General features: G+C 28.2%; 1 protein-coding gene across 4 annotated transcripts in view; it reads left to right on the forward strand.

Moving 5' to 3' along the window:
* Positions 1-13136, forward strand: part of LOC145839598 (E3 ubiquitin-protein ligase UBR5-like) — a 34574-nt gene extending 21438 nt beyond the window's left edge. For 3 of the 4 annotated variants that reach the window (XM_082947218.1, XM_082947220.1, XM_082947219.1), the window contains exons 31-54: positions 14-186; positions 418-547; positions 870-995; positions 1254-1488; positions 3080-3152; positions 3422-3489; positions 3544-3675; positions 3737-3951; positions 4170-4335; positions 4586-4677; positions 5703-5884; positions 6242-6389; positions 6572-6740; positions 6936-7225; positions 7335-7481; positions 7666-7854; positions 8106-8241; positions 8416-8512; positions 8895-9087; positions 9436-9573; positions 9816-9932; positions 10037-10193; positions 10475-10712; positions 12698-13136. In XM_082947218.1, the coding sequence (XP_082803344.1) occupies positions 14-186; positions 418-547; positions 870-995; positions 1254-1488; positions 3080-3152; positions 3422-3489; positions 3544-3675; positions 3737-3951; positions 4170-4335; positions 4586-4677; positions 5703-5884; positions 6242-6389; positions 6572-6740; positions 6936-7225; positions 7335-7481; positions 7666-7854; positions 8106-8241; positions 8416-8512; positions 8895-9087; positions 9436-9573; positions 9816-9932; positions 10037-10193; positions 10475-10712; positions 12698-12758 (3672 nt within the window). In that variant the 3' untranslated portion in view covers positions 12759-13136. The remainder of the gene's footprint in view (positions 1-13; positions 187-417; positions 548-869; positions 996-1253; positions 1489-3079; positions 3153-3421; positions 3490-3543; positions 3676-3736; positions 3952-4169; positions 4336-4585; positions 4678-5702; positions 5885-6241; positions 6390-6571; positions 6741-6935; positions 7226-7334; positions 7482-7665; positions 7855-8105; positions 8242-8415; positions 8513-8894; positions 9088-9435; positions 9574-9815; positions 9933-10036; positions 10194-10474; positions 10713-12697) is intronic. The other variant, XM_082947222.1, reaches the window with a different exon arrangement.
* Positions 13137-19242: the final 6106 nt, after the last annotated feature.

Below are 19242 nucleotides of genomic sequence, written 5' to 3' on the forward strand. Positions count from 1 at the left end.
AAAAATCCTACAGGCGCTGCTTCCACTTGCAGCTTGTGAGTTGGCCGAGGTTGCCACGGCGCTCATAACTCCGGTGAGAATGGGAGTGACCGTGCCCAGCCAGGATTTCCACGACAAAAACATTAAACTTTCCGAGGCGGTCGACTTCAACAAATCGCTGTTCGGCTCCCCTCCTCTCAGCTTGAAGTTTGTGAATTATTTGGTTTGTATGATAAAGTTTTAAATTGCTGACATTTCTGCTTTTGGAGTTTGTCGGCGAAGTCTTAAATTCGTACTTGCTTTAAAGGTTTATTGTCAAATAAAAGTACAAACGGTTTTATTCGAATAATTAAATTTTAAACATTGCAGCTAGATACACGATAATTTTATCTTATTAATATTTGAAAATAACCACCTAAACAACTTAACAAATTTTAGTTTGCATTCAAACGACGACGACAACGATGGAGATGACGATGACGATTTCCCGGATAAACCGAAACCGCACGTAACAAGCCACCGGGTCAGAACTACGACCGAGCAAACCGAAGACCAACAAAGAGACGCGGTTCGATTTTTTAATTTAAAAATTGAATCAATCATTTAAATTTGGAATTATAAACTCGAAAGTAAATTCAACTTAAAGTTTTTTTTATATTGTCTGCATATGGCAGTATTACGTTCCTAGGAGTAAAATATTATAATAAAAAAATATTTAATCTAAGGGTTGTGAGAAGTTTAATTCTAGTTTTTGTGTTTAAACTTGTTGAGAAATATCTTCAAAATTTTTCTCATCATCAAGTTGAACAAATAATCTAAATTTGTTCAAATATTCAATAAGAAAATAATTTCAGACCTTAATTTATACTACGCATAAACTCATTTAACAGGGAAGCATGTATATGGAAGAGGATCTGCTGCAAGGGATGCAGTATTACGATGAAAATGATAATTTTGAAGAAGATGAAATGAACTCTGGATTGTTCAATTATGACGATTCAAGATACGCTATTGAGGTTTGAATTAAATTCCTTCAAGTTTAGTTCCTAACTAGACTAAGTAACCCTTTGTAATAATAGTATTGTAAATAATGTAACGAAAACAAAAAAGGATTAGCTTAATAATACTGAAACTTTTAATTGAGTTTATATCTTCAGCATTTATAAAGCTTGTTGGTTGGTTTGTTCACTAAACTTAAATATTTTTTTTTACTAAAAGTGTTTTTTTAATTATTCTAGCAACAAGTATCTAATTATATCCCAATGAAAACTCAGGAAGCGCCGTTGGCCGAGTCGAGCCACCGGCAGGACAAAAAGCCTACCTCGAGACCGGGAAGTCCCCCGAAGCGAGACGAAGCGGACCAGGGACCAAGGTCGGATCGCCAGATAGTGGTGGACGACGAGAGCTCGGCGGAGGAGGAAGATCGAAGCTCGGATGAGGAGGAGGAAGAAAATGACGTGAGGGGTGGTGAGAGGAGAACTTTCGTGAAAATACAGTCCGATGATGAAGGTTTATTAAATTGTCTGATATTTCATTAATATGTAGTTAGTTCTGTAGAATTTAGAGCAGCGGTTCTTAACATTTTTTTCATTTTTTAGCCCTTTTAATGAAGGTTATTCAGGGTTCGTGCGCGTCAGCCTAAATCAGGCTAAGTCAGGCTAAATCAGTTTTTTTGAAAAAAGTTGAAAAACGTCAGGCTAAATCAGTTTTTTTATTTTAAAGTTTGAAAATCTCAGTTTTTCTCCGTTCAAATGCTTGAAAATTTTTGATTAGAAAAAATTGAGAAATCTTTTTAAGATCAAATTGAAATGTGAATATATTTCTAAACAAAGATTTAGTTATTAAAGACAAAATCAGTCAATATTTGTAAATATAAATGCTTAAGACCTTTTGTTGAATATCTAAAAAGTTTTTAAGAATCTTCATTATTTAGTTTTGAGTAGATTATATACGTCATGATTATGAAACTTCATAAAAAAAATACAGTCTAACATTACAATTTAGTTCAACAACTTAGCTGTTTGTTTGAATTTGTTTACGTCAGCTATGTTTTTCAGAGCTTAGTTAGTTGCACTGTTTTAATTTCTAATTTAAAGGCACTATACCAAATACTTTTTAGATTAAAACTCTTAGCAGTTTATTCATTTGTTTTACTGTTTGTTTAAAGTTATAAGAGATATTCACAACACTAAAACTTAACTTTAAGATATAAATACTAAGTTTTGTGGGATTACAAATTTTAGGTATAATTAATTTTTCTTTACAAGAACAAAACATTAAGGTTTTTTTTATTTAAGTGTAAGCCTTTTAAATCCGATACGACGTCAACAATCACTCTATTTATTTAGATTCTAGGATCTATAATTATGTATCACTTTAAGTATTAGTCAAAATACTATAATAAACATTTTTGCTTATTTTAATACCTAATACTCGTGTAAGCGTTTCATTTTAAATTTTAATAAAACACGACAATGCACGGGGTATAAGGGGGTCAAATCACCTTTTTAAAATTTAGTCTTATTTTATTGAGTTGTAATTAAGCTATGAGTTGCTTTTTGCAGATTTTTAATGCTCAAAATATTTTTGAGATAAAGCTGGTTGAAGTCAGAGACTACAATAGTAGTAATCAAGTAGTTACCAATACCTAAATTGACTTCTAAAGGGGATTTTCCTTACTTTGAAAAAAATGTCAGGCTAAAATGTTCTCAGTCAGGCTAAATGATAAAAATTTCGCGCACGAACCCTGGTTATTACCAAATTTACCCCCAATATACAAAATAGTGTTTAATGTTTAGGAAAAAAACTAAATTTTTTGAACTTGAAGCTTAAAAAATATTGAAAACTATAAAAAATTAAAGATTTTACTTAACTTAAAAATAAATACAATTAAATACTAACTTCAAAAATTAAAAAAAGACAGTTAATAAACATAAATTTATATAACTTAAATAAAGAAATTTACCCCCTTAAACAAGGGAATTTACTCCAGGTTAAGAACTACTGGTTGAGAGTTATATATGTTTATAAAAATTTTTCGGTTTAGTAAAACAGAACTTACGATTAATGTTTGTTAATTATGTAACAACTTTACTAACAGGCTCCGAAGTTAGTTTCCAAGAAGATAATGATAGAAGGCGTTCGAACGATAGTTACTATGAAGCTTTGGAAAGGTTTTTAATCGTTTTGATTAGTTTTCAGTTATATATTTTGGTTTTAGATTATCTCAACTAAATTAACAAATTATGATAAGATATGAAAGGTTTGTATATCAAAAATAAGTCATTAGAACTAAGAAAGCGTTTACAAATACTAATTCTATAAACACTAGTTTGAAAAATTCAAACCTGTAACGTTTGGCTTTAGTTGCAAAACTTATGTAAAATTAAAGAATAATGAAATATAATATGAACATTGATTAAAAATTAAAAAAAATTATAAGAAATTCAAATGATCAAGACCGGCTCAAAGAACGTCAACAACCTCCAAAGGAACTGAGATGGTCATTAGGTTGGTGATATTAAAAAAATATTTAATATTTGTTTTTCAATTTGTAAATTTTAGGAAATACTGACGAGCTAACAAAAAGATTTGCTAGCGTCAGAAACGAAATTCTAAACAAAAAGAAAGAGCAGCCTCAGAGCCAACAGTCTAATAGAAACAGTTTATCAGTTTTCGCTGATTTTAACCGTTTCAGTAAGTAGTTGGTTGCAACTTTTGAAAATTTTAACCTTGATTTTTTTGTATGCAAACGCAGGAATGGGCGGAAACTCCATGCGGAAGTTGAGCGACAAAACTTCGGACGTTCTGAGCGACCTGGGGCACAACTGCTCCCCCCTCGTCACCAACCGGAGGCTGGCCCGGCTGTTCGGCGTCGTCGTGAGAGAAATCAGCAACCTGATGGTGACGTTGAACAAGAACCAGTACCGCAAGCTTTCACCGATAAGCGAAACCGTCGCCATCAATCACGAGGTTTGTTGGTAAATATCAAGATTTATGTACTTTGTAAATAAGCTTTGTTCTTCAATGAACTTTTATGATCTTTTCAAACAGTATAAACACTCTTAAACTTTAATAGAGAAGAGTGTGTCATAATATTGGTAGCAAAACTAAAATAAAGTTTAAAAAAAGCTTTGAGTTTTTCTAAAGATTTTAAGCAACTTATTTCATATAAGTAATTAAAACAACAGGAAAGCGTTCGATTGTGGAGTTTCGTGCAGCAGCTTTTGAAACCGACTTGGCAGTGGTTGATGCCGATCATGGATTCCACTGAAGCCCAACTGAGGTTCGGCAGGTCACTGCTTCTCAACACTCATGAAGACCATCCCAAACATCCCTACTTCAATAAAAATAATGGTATGAACATATTTTATATTCTATAGTTGTGAATAAAGTAGCTTTTGTTGATTAATATTTTTTATTATATATATTACAGCCTGCTGCTAGAATAAACCATGTAAAAAAGATAATTTAAAAGAGTACACAACAAACAGAGCTAGTTATAACAAAAAAGAAAACAGTAGTATGTATATGAAATGCTCTCTGTACTAGTGATAAATGTTTCAAAGTTTTTATTCTGTTTTTTGAACAAAATCCTTTTTTCCAGCGTCAAAAGCGAAGAGTTCTTCAAACAACAAGAAAAAATCAAGCAGCAGTGGAAAAGAAGAATTGGAAAATATCAATGGACTTATTAAACAAGTAATGATTTTTTTTTAGTACCTCCAAAATAACTTATATTAAACTTTAAAGTAATTGAAAATTGGAAACTTAGTAAAAGTTGTATATTAATTTAAGAGTTGCCAAAAAATCTAGAATTTGATAGTTTAGTCTAAAAAAAACCTGTAATTTAAGAAATTTTGAAAAAAAACCTTGAATTTTGAGCATAGGTCCTAAAAAACCTGGAGTTATAAACATTTTTTACATGTAAAGTAGTAAAATTTTAATTTGACACGAAAAATCTACCATATAGATAAAAAAGTTTATCATCATCATAAATTTTTTTTAGTCTTTACAGTATCTTTTCAATGTTATTATACTACTTAGCACAGTTTTTAATCTTAAATTTAGCTTTAAACTAAAAACAGGGTTCCCACTTCCCTATAATTCCCTAAAAACTTGCAATATTATTTAAAATCCCTAGAAGTTATGTTTTTTGCTTGGTGATAAAAATTTGGAATCCTAAACAGCAACATTGCGTGGTGAAAAAGCACACTAAAAAAAAGTTTAACTATTATTTATTAGTCAAAGTCCTTTCAATCTCAGTACTAAAATGTAACCATACTGTGCCACCTAGCGGATATATTTTTCCTTCTATATTAAATACAATTTATCTAAAGTTGACTTGTTTAACTAAATTTAGAGCTCAAAAACTTTTGAACTTACATAAGTTTCTTATTAATACTTTGCTTTTAAACGGTTAATGACATATTTTACTTTCTGTACCTTAAGAATATATTCTTAACGTTTAAAATTCATTGATTTTTTTTTTGATAATTTCCCAATAAGTTTGCTATATTTTATGGATTTCCATAATTTTTTCTTTAAGTTTAAGTTGGAACCTTGTAAAAATTGACCCAAAAACATGTATATTTAAAAACCTTGGAGAAGTTTCTTAAAAAAGTTATGCAACCCTGTAAATCTCAATTGATTGTTAGTAAAATTTTAAAGTGTTCAAAGAACATTTTGAAACCGACCCCGTCTAGACTGTTTAAACATTTCTTCAGGACTTCTTTTCTTACATGCTGTCGCTGATTCGCTCGCATTCGGACGAGCACCACCTGCGGATGCCCCACCTTCACCTTCCCTCCCTCCATCACGTCGCTTACGTGTTTGACGCGTACATTTCCCTTCTCAGGGGATTCACCTTCGATCATACATCGACAATGAGGAGGACCTTCACTGACCTGTTTGTTTTGTATTAAAATTTATAAATCTGTACATTAAGTTCTGTGTTTTAGTTTTTTCATACAATTTCAAAGTGTAAATTGGTAATAGTTTTTTACCTCCTCTAAAATTTTTACTTTTTCTGTGCAAGGTTTTCTGTTTGTTTTTTACTAAAATTTATAGATTTCACTAAATGTTTTAATCAGCCAGCAAGTTGAATAAATTTAGTTTGTTTTCTACTAAAGTTTGTAACTTAATAATTCTTATAGATAATTTTTATTATTTTTTTATAGGACTTTTAAGTTTGTATTATCGTAAAGTTAGAAATCAATCACAGCAGTTCTTGTATTTCTAATTTGTATAAATTTAATTATATCAGCTGCAGTTCGGGCGAAGATGATGAGTTGAGGCATTCAGCAAAAGAAGACGCATCTCAACAGCTGACGACTTCTTCCGCCGATTTGAACTTCTTCAAGAGAAGCAAATCCATGTGTTTCGTGCCCGAAGCCGAATCCAACCCGTTCGAAGTTTGTTTTCAATAACTAGTTTTTTTTACAACATAATATACTTTATATGTATATGTTGTTTTTATATAATCAAAATCGAACATTTTTCTTCTTCTTGTGTTTTTTTGGATAAACAGAAAAAAAATATTAAATCAGTAGTCAGCCTTCTTTATATTTAAAATAAAAACTTCAAATATTTTCAGTTGAGAGTGGAGCAAGCCTTACCACTAGCGGCGCAACCGCACATTCTGCACATAAATTCGACAAAAGAAGAGTTGTTCGGAAGGAGCAAGCTTCTGCAGGATGAAACGAATGAGGAAATTCCGGCGCTGGGCTTGAGCTCGACATCCAAACAGTTCAACCTATATAAAGGTTTTTTTGATAAATTTAGACAATCAATAGGAAATATAACAATGTTAAGTGTTGATGTACTTAACAATATACTTATTAGTATTACATTATAACCTTTTTTATTTTTAATAAACTTTTAGTTGATTTGCAAATGTTCAACTTAGAAGAAAAAAAGAAAACTGTTATTTAATATAAAATAAACTTTCCAATTCACAGATTCCCAATCAACATCGGCTTCTGAGGAAGAATCGAACGCGGCGAATTCCGAGCTGGACGTTCAGATTTCAAACTGCGTGACGGACAGTAGAAAAGCGAAAGAAGGAGATGAGAGCGGCAGGAGCAAGAAGAAGAGATCGAAGGAGGCGAGGAAGAGGCTGAGGTGCAAGAAGGAAGGCGCGCAAACTCCCGCCAAAAAGAAGAGGCTGAACGAGGAGGAGGAAAAAGTAAAGTTGAAGTTGTCATTGAAGATCAAACCGCAGGCCAAGCATACTTTTTCGATTAAAAATGTAAATATTTTATAAAATTTATATCAGCCTTAACTAGTTGCACTTTTGAAAATATCTCTAAAAATTCTTAAACTAGAAACTTATGTTAACAAATTTATACTATTTTTAGGTAGGTAATTTCATGGAAACGAACGAAAGCACTGTGACGTCACTGTTGAGCAGGTGCCGACTGACTTTGGAGTTATTTTGCAAGCAGTTCCTTGAAAGTGTGGGAGCCGAACCCAACTCGATATTGTATGAATTGGGAGGTTTTCAAGTGAGTTAATTGTTTCAGTTAGAATGTCTCATTAAATATTGTTTCAAGGTATTACTGTACAATTATTAAGATTAAGAAATTAGATATCAACAATTGTTTTAAGTATACCATTTGTCTGTGAACACAAGTTTTTATCATTGTAATGAAATAGCAACTACTTTTTACCAAAGTTATTTTTTCAAAGGTAAGGGCGTACAAGTTCAAAAAGCTTTTGGAAAACTTCAAAGCAAAGTTGAACAGGAACGACAAAATAAGCATCCATCATTTGAATAGAGAACGCGACGATTTGATAAAATCAACGTTCAGCACGCTCAACGTGAAGTACATGAACAGAATAAAAGAACAAACCAGCCAACCATTGGCTCTCACTGAGGTTTGTATGTTTTTATAAAAATGTTCACTGCAAATGTGTTATGTTATATTATAAAATAAAGACGCATACATATTTAAAAGTACAGTGCAACAATTAAGAATTTTAAAGTTGTTGTTGTTATACTAATACTAAAAAAAAGCATTTAATTGTTACAAGTTTTTTAAGACTTGATATACACCCTTAAAACTATCTCAATATTTTTTCTATATTAAAACAATTAATTCATCAATCAACTAATAATGACGTCACAGTTGGACGTGAGATTCGAAGGTGAACCGGGTGAAGGATACGGAGTTGCCAGAAGTTTCTTCGCATTGATCGCTCAAGAACTTGTTAAAAACCAAAACATTCCCAAACTCGACCCCCTTCCAAGTTCACGCAGCAAAGGTATTTATATTTAACTGAGTGCTTAATTGTATATAACTAAAATTTTAGAGAGGTTCTTTTTTCAAGTTGAGCATGATTTTAATTTTTTTATAAAGTTGTAGTTTACCACGTAGTTGAGATGCTGAAATACATAAGTAGTTTTTTGGTGAAAATATTTGTATTTATTGTTTTCAGTAACAAACGATGAGTACGAAGAAAAAAGTGTGAAATCTCAACTAGACATGGAAATAGATGAAAGTTGCGATCAAAAAGATGATTTTGATAAAAACAGGTTTTTATAACTAAGTTGATTAATACTTTTGATAATCTTTTTATTTTTGTTTAATTAATGTTGTGAACATAAGTGTTTTGTTTAAAGTGACCAATAATAAAAATGTAGTTGTTACTGATAAATATGAACATTGAACATTGATTGGTAGTATAAAGGTAATACACGCTTTTAATAAACATATAAACACATCTCATTTACTCTGACATTATGTTATACTATTGACAACGCTTGGTAAAAATTGAAAAAAACCTTTAACTCTGTTGCTTGTTTTGTTACTAATCCTTAATTTTATAATCTAACATCACATACAGTATCTAAAAATTTGTTTTCGGAACCAGCAAATTTAATTTCTTTTTTAACAAAAACAATATTTTTTTACCAGCACGAAGCCGCTGTTTTACAAGCCGATGGAGAATTTCGACTTCTACTCACCTTCAATGCACTCCAACGTGAGCGAAGTTCGCATCAACGCTTACCGCAATGTGGGCAGGCTGATGGCCATTTGCTTGATGACGTGCGAACTTTTCCCCCTGCCCCTCTGCAGACACGTGTACAAACTCATACTCAATAGAAACGTTTGATTTTGTTTTATTAGAGTTGAAATAATAAATTTATAATGATGAAATTGCTATAATAGTTCAAAAGTCGAAAATTATAAGGAAACTAAAAAAGTTTCTAGTTATTACTTCAAAATTATTTTTAATGTTTACAGATGTAAATAACTTCAACATTATAAACCAGTTAATTATTCTACTATTTTTTGTTTTATAAATCAATTTTAAAAAGTAGAGTTTGTTAGACATTTGTACGTTTATATATATTTTAATTTGTGAAAAGAAAACTTTAGCAGAAAAAGTTAAAACAACTATGTATAACTTTAGTATCTATTGTATTGATTAGTCATAACTAAGTAATTTTTAAAGGTGAATTGGTATGATCTGGCGTTCTATGACATGCAAATGTTTGAAAACATGAGAAAGAGTGTTAAATTAATTGATGAAGGTACAGATTTGAATTTTGATTTTTCAATAAATCTCAAAGAAGAAGAAGGCGGCGGAATTGTTTGTTTTATTATTTAAATAAAATAATAATCTGTGTTCAAAAATAATAAACTAATGTTGATAAAAGTTTTTATATCTGTAGCTTCAGTAAATTGTTTTTTAAGTTAATTTACTTTAATATGTTTATACTCTGTATGAGTTTTTGAAAAATTGTGGATTAAAGATAAATTTTAAATTTATAAACGAAGACTAGTTTTACTATTTAATTATTTAAAAAATAATAACTATAAATATTTTTTTAGGTTGATCTTAAAGAAAATGGTAGAAACATTGCTGTTGATAAATCTAATGTTCGTGAATATTTGAGATTATACGCCACACAAAGAATGATTAAATCTTGCGAACCTGCTTTATTAGAAGTTAGTTTATTCTTGTTATGTTTTAGTGTTTTTTGATGATAGTATAACCAAAGCTTGTGAAGTGTTTTTTTACTTGAAATAATAAATAACAAATTAAATTTCAGATGAGAAAAGGTGTGTTGGATGTAATTCCCAAAAGCTTTTTGGATTGTTTAACTCCGGAAGACTTCAGACTTTTATTGAATGGAAACAGTAAAGTCGATGTCAACAAACTGATAAGTTACACAAGTTTCTGTGAAGAAGAAATCACCAAGTCAAAAGGTTTTTATTTATAATAGATAATTGAAAAAATGTTTTACAAATAATCAAATTAGTGTTTTCACTTTAAAAAAAATATTAATTTTAGAAGCACATTAAGTTCTTAGATATACACATGTATTTTATATTTAATTTATAAAACTCTCATTAATTTTTTTTAAGTTAAAATTTCTCTTGTGATTTCATCTAAACAAATAATTAATTGAGGACATCTTTTATGTACAATTTCGTTCAAACAATTATTTCTTCACATCACTTTGTTATTCTATTACAATACAACGCAGACATCAGCCCATCGCAGATAACTTCGCTGAAGAAGTGGTTCTGGTGGACGGTGCGGGGGATGAGCGACCTGGAGAAGAACGATCTCCTCTTCTTCTGGACGGGGAGCCCGAACGTGGCGTGCAGCGAGGAGGGCTACACCCCGCTGCCGTCCGTAACCATCAGGCACCCCGACAGCGACACCCTGCCCACCGCCAACACCTGCATTAACAAGCTCTACCTTCCGCTGTACCCAACCAGGTTTGTTGGCGTTTCAGAGTACTTCAGAGTTAAAATGGGAACGTTTTGGTTTTAGGAAGATTCTTTATTAATAAGCAGTTTAAGAACAGCTTTTCTTTGTATACTGCTAGGTTTTGTTTAGCTACTTTGAAAATGTTAACGACGATTAGGAAAACTGCCCACAAAGTTGTTTTACTTCACAATTATGTTGTTTATAAACTTTTAGTTAGTCACTAAAATAATAGGAATATGGGTTAAATAGCTTTTTAAAAGTTATAGTGTATAAAATACAACAAAAACTTGGTTAAATTCAATATTCATTTAGTGATAGTTTAAAAAAGTTATAAAAGTTTAGCTTTTTACTTCATGCATCTCATTTTAAATTGTGTTTAACTACATATTCAATAGTAACTAGTTCTAGTTATTATATATAATATATAAAAACAAATTATACAGTATTATAATTAATCTTCCTTTATTCTACCAACATATGTTTCTGTGTGTCAACGAATCAACACACTTCAACTGGGTTCTGTAATAAAATAATTACTGTAATGAGAGAATAGAAGCATAGAATAAAGTAGGTGTATACATGTAAAATAAGATATTTTCTACAGATAATAGTAATTAATAGGTAAAATACTTAATATTAAATCCAACTGTTATAAAATTATATAATATTTGTGATTATTAAGTCTAAAATAAGTAAAGTACGCTAAATTACACAACAAAAACAACAAATCATAATATAAACAAACAACTCACGTTAATGGGAAAGATAACTAATTCAAATTTGCTGTTGTTAATCAATGAACGAAATACATTCATTAAAACTAATAATTACGTCACAATGTAAATGAGGTTATTTAATCTATTTAACTTTTATGCAAAGAACATTAATTTAGTTTTTATGTAATCTATTTTGAACAAAAATAAAACATTAACCATTAGTTAGTGAATCAATAAAATTTAATAAAACTTAACGACGCTGAAGGCAATAAAAGTCACAGAAACTCGATGTAACATGTATATTATATATTGAATGTTTGTAATGAGTTAATCAAAGTTATATAAAATTAGGAAGCAGATTTAGTTCAAATGTAAAAATCAAAAATGAAAAAATTAAATTTTAAGAAAAAACAAAACACAAAAAAAAACCAAAATTGTTATTGGGCTTACAATGTACTGACCGGTAATTAATTTACAGCGACATACATAAAATCATAATGACCTAAATTAAATATATATTGTATTTTATAATTAATAGAATAATTAATTGATTAAGTAGGAGTCAGCTGTTTAATTTAAATATCCCATACAGATATTTTAAATATTTAATAAGTAAGTTGTGTTGTATATGAAAGTTAAAATGTAAAACAACAAGGTAGTCATATGCTAAGTATAAACCTGCAGTAAAAAACCTACTAGCTCTCTTAGGCGTAGTAGGTAAAAAAGCACGGTTTATCTGTGATTTGAATACAGGTTTCTAATAAAACTTGGAACTTACATATAAAGGTGTGAAGAATTATAGTCGGAGGGTAAAGTGAATATATGAAAATTCGGAGAATAGAAAGTGACTTGTGTGAAATAGATAAAAATAATAAATAAACAAAACTATATGTTACTTAGGATATATAATTATATTAATATATGTTAAGTGAATGTGTATGTGGAAGGTGAATGAAAAGTATGAAAGGTGAATATCTGTAGAAAATATCTTATTTTACATGTATACACCTACTTTATTCTATGCTTCTATTCTCTCATTACAGTAATTATTTTTTTACAGAACCCAGTTGAAGTGTGTTGATTCGTTGACACACAGAAACATATGTTGGTAGAATAAAGGAAGATTACTGTATAATTTGTTTTTATTTATATTCCAGTGAAGTTACTTCACTAGGATCTTTTGTTAGCAAACAATTAAACCAATATTTTGAACAGTTATATATAATATATGAATAATTTTAAAAGTAGTAATAACTACTAACAAAATTTTATTTCAGAGAAATTTTACAAGCAAAGCTGTGTGAAGCGATCAAGTACAAAAACTTTGGATTCGTCTGAATTTATTTATAATATGTAGTTTTATTAGTTTCATTTTACTTATAAAGTTTTTAGCTAATATTTTTGTGTACATAGGTGTAAAAATACTTTTTTCGCCAAAGATGATTTCGATAAATACTATTTTGAATTGTGTAGGGAAAAAGATGTTTTAAATTGCATGCAACCTGTAAGTAAAAGATCTTTTAATAAGTTTATAAAGTTATTTGAACAATTTTTTTAATAGAATGTGAGCAAGTATAACAACAATTTTATGCAACTTTTACTTAGTTAAATAAGCTAAATATTTTTAAAGACTTTATTACTTAAATACTTTAGATTATTTTATTAAGTCTGTTTAAATAATCCTTTATTGGTTGTGGTTATCCATCGTCTAATAAATAATAAAATTTTATATACTTGAAGTTTTTGTGTATAGAGTCTTAACTATTTTAATTATTTTTAATATTCCAGTTACATTAAACATGGTTGTCAAAAAACCTGGAATTTAAAAAATGTTACATGTTAAAATCAAATTTCGATTTGACAGAAAAAAATTATCACCTAAATAATTTTGTTGTGATCATCAAAAGTTTTTTTATTAAGCAACACAGATAAAGAAGCCTCAAGATATCTTTTCAATGTCGTTATGCTATTGTACACATTTTTTTGGCTTTAAATTTAGTTTTAAACTAAAAATAGTCCCTAAAACGTGTAATTTTTTTAACCTGGAGAAAATTTGCCATAAGCATTTGGCAACCCTGCTTTTAACTTATCACAGAATAAAGTACTGGTGTTTTTATTATTTAAATTATTGTTTTGTATTTTCAAGTTAGCAAAACTTTAAAAGGGCACATATTTGTCATAAATTGTATATGTTTTTGATAGCTTACAATTTAAAAAAAACCATCAGTTTTTGAAATCATGTACAGACTTAAAGTACTTTGTTAGATACTATTTAATTGATATAATTAAAGTTAAAAAGCTAGTATTTATCAATGTTTTTGGAAATAAGAATAGTTTTAATACTTATCTAAATATATGATGAAGTTATATCTCATTTTTTTGATAAGTCTCTAAAATTTACAAACTGTTATCTATTTATTTCTTGATGAAGTCATAACTCTTGATTCTCAAACAAATAAAAAACAGCTAAAATTAACTTCACAATATTAAAGTTTACTACAGCCTTTTTAGAGTTACACATTATTGAGCATTCACAAACTAAAAAATAGTGAATATAAGCGACATTTCAAAGTTCTGCTACAATTTTGTTTTAGTCTAATAACCATCAAAAAGCTGTTTTATAACAACAAACAAAAATCTAAACATTAAATTCATTAAGTATAAATGTATTAAAAATAGTACTGCAGAATTTTTCTGAGTTTTGAATACAGAAATCACATTTCGAATTAAATTTTATGAGGTTTAAAATAATATTTAGAAAAACTATAAATTTATAGAGAGTCTACATTTTTCGCCGTATTAATATTAGTAAAATCTTTTATCTAATTAATTGTTTATCTATTTTGTTTTACTTGTATTTGTATTTTGTTATAATAATACGTTTAATGATTTAAAAATGCTTTTTTAAAATCATATTAAAACTAAGACAGAACAACGAAAAAGTTAAAAGTTATTTCATTAATTATTATTTGTTGAACAAAAAAAAAAAAGATTGGTAAAAGTTTGGTCTAAGGACCTGGTGTACGGACAAAACTTTTCTGTTATCGAGTCGTACACCACATGCTTTTACAATTTCTTACGAGCTATTATCATCTAAATATTCAAAATTTTAGTAATAAAATAATCAATTAAACGAAATGAAAAAAAAGAAAATTAAACAAAAATTAACTGAATTGTAGTAACATAAGAACTAAAAATATATATATAACTTTAAATTTACTTATAAAAGGAGATAAACAATACTAATAGCAAACATGAGGTAGAAATAGTAAAATTTTTCCATAGCTGAACTTGACTTTCAAAAATGAAAATATAAAGATAAGAACTGTAGCATTTATTCACTTAATGAAAAAATACTTAATGATAATAACAACAAATTTCCTTCTGAAATATAATATACTTTTTATATTTTGAATAGTTTTCTAAATCTAAAACTTCAAAAAGAGAAAGCAAAAAATACTTGCAAACATGAAAAAGATTTTTTTCTTTAGAAAAAGAGAACTTTTAACATAAGTTTGCTTGAAACAGTTTTCTCAGCTTACTATTTATATACCAAGTTTTCTGTTAAAATATATACATCTATAGTTATTTTTTAAAATTAAATGCTAAAAAATGGAAAAAAGTTTGTAAGAATTCTAAATTTAGTTCAAAAGAGTAGTCTTAAAAAAAATAATCTAAATAGTAACTAGAAAGAAAATGCTGCAACCTAGACTAAATTACTGTAATTGTAATTTAACAAATCAACTTTTGAACAAAAAAACTGGGTAATAAAATATAAATGTTATAAATCCTTAAACAAAAGTAAACAGACAAGTAGCAATGATCACTAATGACCTTGATAATCACTTTTTAATAGATAACTTCTAAGTTCATACTGGAACTTTTCTAAATAACTTATATTTTTTAAACATAATGCTAGCTTAGTCCATAACTAACTTCCTTGGTAGGATAGCGATTTACGAACTATTTTGCAGTTGAATCTAGATAAGATAAAATTGTTTCTGAAGACTATTTACTTCATTTTCAATTCTCAAAAATAATAAGATCATACCAAAAAATAATAAATTTTTATAAATGTTACTGAAATTAGATTTTTTATATAAAGTTGCTAGAGAAAGTCAAAATATTATTGATTTTATAGAATAATATTTTTATAAATGCCAAAAACTTTTAAGAAATTAAGTAATTACGTTTAAAACTTTAAAAATGGATCACTTAAATTATCTTACCTTTTTTCACCTTTTACAATTAAATATATTGATAATTTTAGACGTTAATATAATTAAATTTCGTTTTCTTTTAAATTTTTATATTTAAGTATATAGGTTACTTTTTTATACCTAAGCTAACTTTTACAGTTTTTTATTAATGCTTTTTATTTTATGTTGATGCTCAAAATAGTTAACAATCACCGCTTTACTAGATTTTATATAAATTTCAAGCAAATTACTATCAGGTAATATCACTTTGGTAAACGAAGCTGAACTTAAGTCTTTAAATTTATTAAATTCATTTTAATTTTATTTTGATTTATGTAGATCATAAATAGCCAGCCTTTTTATTAAATTTATTGTTTATATTGTTCATTGAACGATAAAAAAAAAGCGCTCAAAAAGTTTCGTCTAAGGACCTGGTTTAACCTGGTTTTCGTCTAAGGACCGAACTCGCATGTTGCACTGTCGCTAAGAAACTCGTATTTGTATTTCAAGTTTTTCTTCAACTCTAGCAATGCATCTATTGCAGAAGCAGTGGTAGCGTACTTGCTGCAAAAAGAACCGAACCTATCAATGACTTCTTTTGGGGCATACCCAAAATTTAAAGTGTCGTCGGAGCAAAGGCAGATTTCATTGTACAAAACTAAAGGTCGCGGGACATGATAAGTTACAATATTTTGTGGATCTGTAGTACCGTTGTTTCTGTTACGCTGTTGTGCGATTAAGTTTCTAATTTCGTCCAAAAAACCGTCAGCATCTGTACGTTGCCGAAGATGTTGTAGAATATCTTTGCCAACAAGGTCTCCTAAGTGGGCGAAACTTCTGCATGAAAAAGAGTTCTTTAATAAGTATGCAATTTAAAATATGTTTAGGGTAACACTAAACACAATGTGCCGGTTTTGATTTTTCTTTAAAAGTTATTTGTAAGTTTAGTTTGCATCTAGATATATTTTAAACGTGTTTTTCAATGAAATTTGCTTAACTTAGATACAAACTCACGCTGAAAACTATTTAGTTTTTAAACATATAAAACAAATGATAGTTATTTAAGATAAATACAAAATAAATTTACAGAAATTAATTTTGATTATATACTGAGATAATTAAGTTGCTAACCTTATACAATGAGTACCATTTGGTGGTATAACAAACCGGTAATCACGCGTCGAATTATCTGGCCTCAACTTAACAAAAGTTCAATATCCATCAGGAAGGCAACGATGTTCAAATTCCACTAAACCCTGTTGAACATGCAAGTTTGAGATAATTTGAACTTAACAATGAAAAGTAATGTATATAAAAAATTTAATTTAAATTAATAAACTATAGTCATTCGGCTGTTTACATAGACAAAAAAAATATTTATTTTACTTCTATATTTTCGTTAAACCGCCGTGGTGGTTCCCTATGCTTTACTGCCTTATTCATTTTCAGGAACTTATTTCAAATTTTTATTAAAAGCTGTAAGTAAATCAAAAATTATGTTTCAATTTAACTGCTATTGAACAACTATAATTATAAGTGATTTAAATAGTAGTAAAGCATAAAATTAAGAATTCACATTTAAAAAAAGTAAACATTGAAAATTGTTTGATTCAATTAAATACTCTCAGTTCAAATTTATTTATGAAATACTAATTTTTTTAACAAGTAACCTTTCTACTAAGTAATAATAAATGTTGTTAAGATGACATGTGTTCTAATATGATTAAAGTAGCTGTTAAATCTAGTTATAAATCTAGTTACAGTAACTTGATAAAATGAGCAAATGAAGTTATTGATTAAAAGTACAGTTTTGTACAGTTATTAACATCAATTATTCTTATAAAAAGCTTATAAGGTCAGCAAAAAAAAATCTTTAATATTTGACCAAATTTATTAAAATACATTGCTTATATGTACTAAAGGTTTATTATCATTTATAACTCGCTATAATTTTCAACCCTATCATATAAAACTTAATCATTTCAAACACGCTCACATATAACCTAATAGCTTTTAAGACGACTTATCTTAACGTGATCATATTTAAACTTATCGTTTTTAATCTAACAAGTAAAAATTTGTTTATTTTCTGATTGTAAAAGTAAGATTTATTATTGAAGAAACTAAATTTAAGAAATTGTTCTTATATTAAAACTTGGTAGGTTTTGTCCTAAAAAACACTTAAGATTCATATGGTTTTACTTAAAATGTTCTTTTATAACATTATTAATAAGCTTATTGTGGTTTTAATTTGCTTTCATTCCTTTTAACGTTTTTCCTTTTTCAACCTACTTAAACTATTTTTTTATTTTAGATTATATAATTTTTAATATATTGTTTGACGATTTTTTTAAACTCCGCTTTGTAGGATTCTTGAAGTAAGCTGTTATAACTATGTTTTAATTACATCTTCTTGTCATTTATGGAGCTAGAAATTTTGCGTATGTTAGTATAGAATTTACATATTTTTATACAAACTATACTTTAAATTAAGTTCCCACTTTGTGCGAAAAATCTTAAAAACAATTTACGGGTTCTTGACTTTCACAATATTACAGGAGCTTTATTTTATTTTATAAAAAAAATCATTTCTTTAAAAAAACTGCAAAGCTATTTAATTTTCAAATCTTGTAAACTTTCTATATTATGTTTTATTTCTATGTATAAAATGATATAACAAGATAATTACTTAACTTTAAGTAATGTATTTTCTTTCTTGTTTATTATTAATACAAATTAAAACTTAAACCTTTGTTGTTAAGTGTGAAACAAATCGTTCTTATCGTAATTAATACCCTTCAGAGAAAATAAAATTTTATCAACGATTTACTTAACTATTTTCTTCTGTTTGCTTAAAATAATCTAATGTTCATAAATGAAATTGAATTTAATTTAAAAATGAATATATCACTAGTTTTGAGTAAAATACTTCGTACTCAAGCCCGCTTGGTTAGATCTCAACAGCGGTTTAACGTGACTATGCCTGCCTGATAAATGCTAATTAGGAAAAAACCGGTCGTAGGTTGTCTCGGATGCTGTTGATGTTGATCTTGCGGTAAAGTTCATTAGTTATTATTGATTGCACGAAACAACTCAAATCTTTTTAACTTTTCTTAAAACAAATATGCATTGAGAAAAAATAATACGCAAATAATATGCAAAAGTAATCAAAAAAAAATTAAGCATTGGAATTTTTTTCCATAGAACTATGATATTGTGAAATAAATTAACACACAATGTATTTTTTTTGAGAGAATAAAGAAATTTCGATATAAAATTTTAAAAAATTATAGAAGTAAAAATGTTTCGAGTAAATTTCAGTAAAAACCCAAATAAAAAAATAATAGCATTTTTATAAAAAACTTCTCTTTATTGCAACTAAATGCTTATAATGTTTTCAATCTTTCAGTTATAATTTTTCCTTACACCTCCCCTCTAAATTGATTTAACCGCTTTTTCAACTTTGTGATTACTTTATTAATTTTGATTAGTTGACTTTTCAGTTTAATTTGACGAAATGTATTATAAATTTAAGAGTACTTTTATGAAATATATTTACCTTGAAATTTTACGCTAATTTTTATGTATTAAGTTTTCGTTTTCTTTAATTTCAATAAAAACCT

The sequence above is a fragment of the Thalia democratica genome, chromosome 6 (assembly GCF_965202585.1).
Source record: "Thalia democratica chromosome 6, ktThaDemo2.hap1.1, whole genome shotgun sequence".
Taxonomy (NCBI): domain Eukaryota; kingdom Metazoa; phylum Chordata; class Thaliacea; order Salpida; family Salpidae; genus Thalia; species Thalia democratica.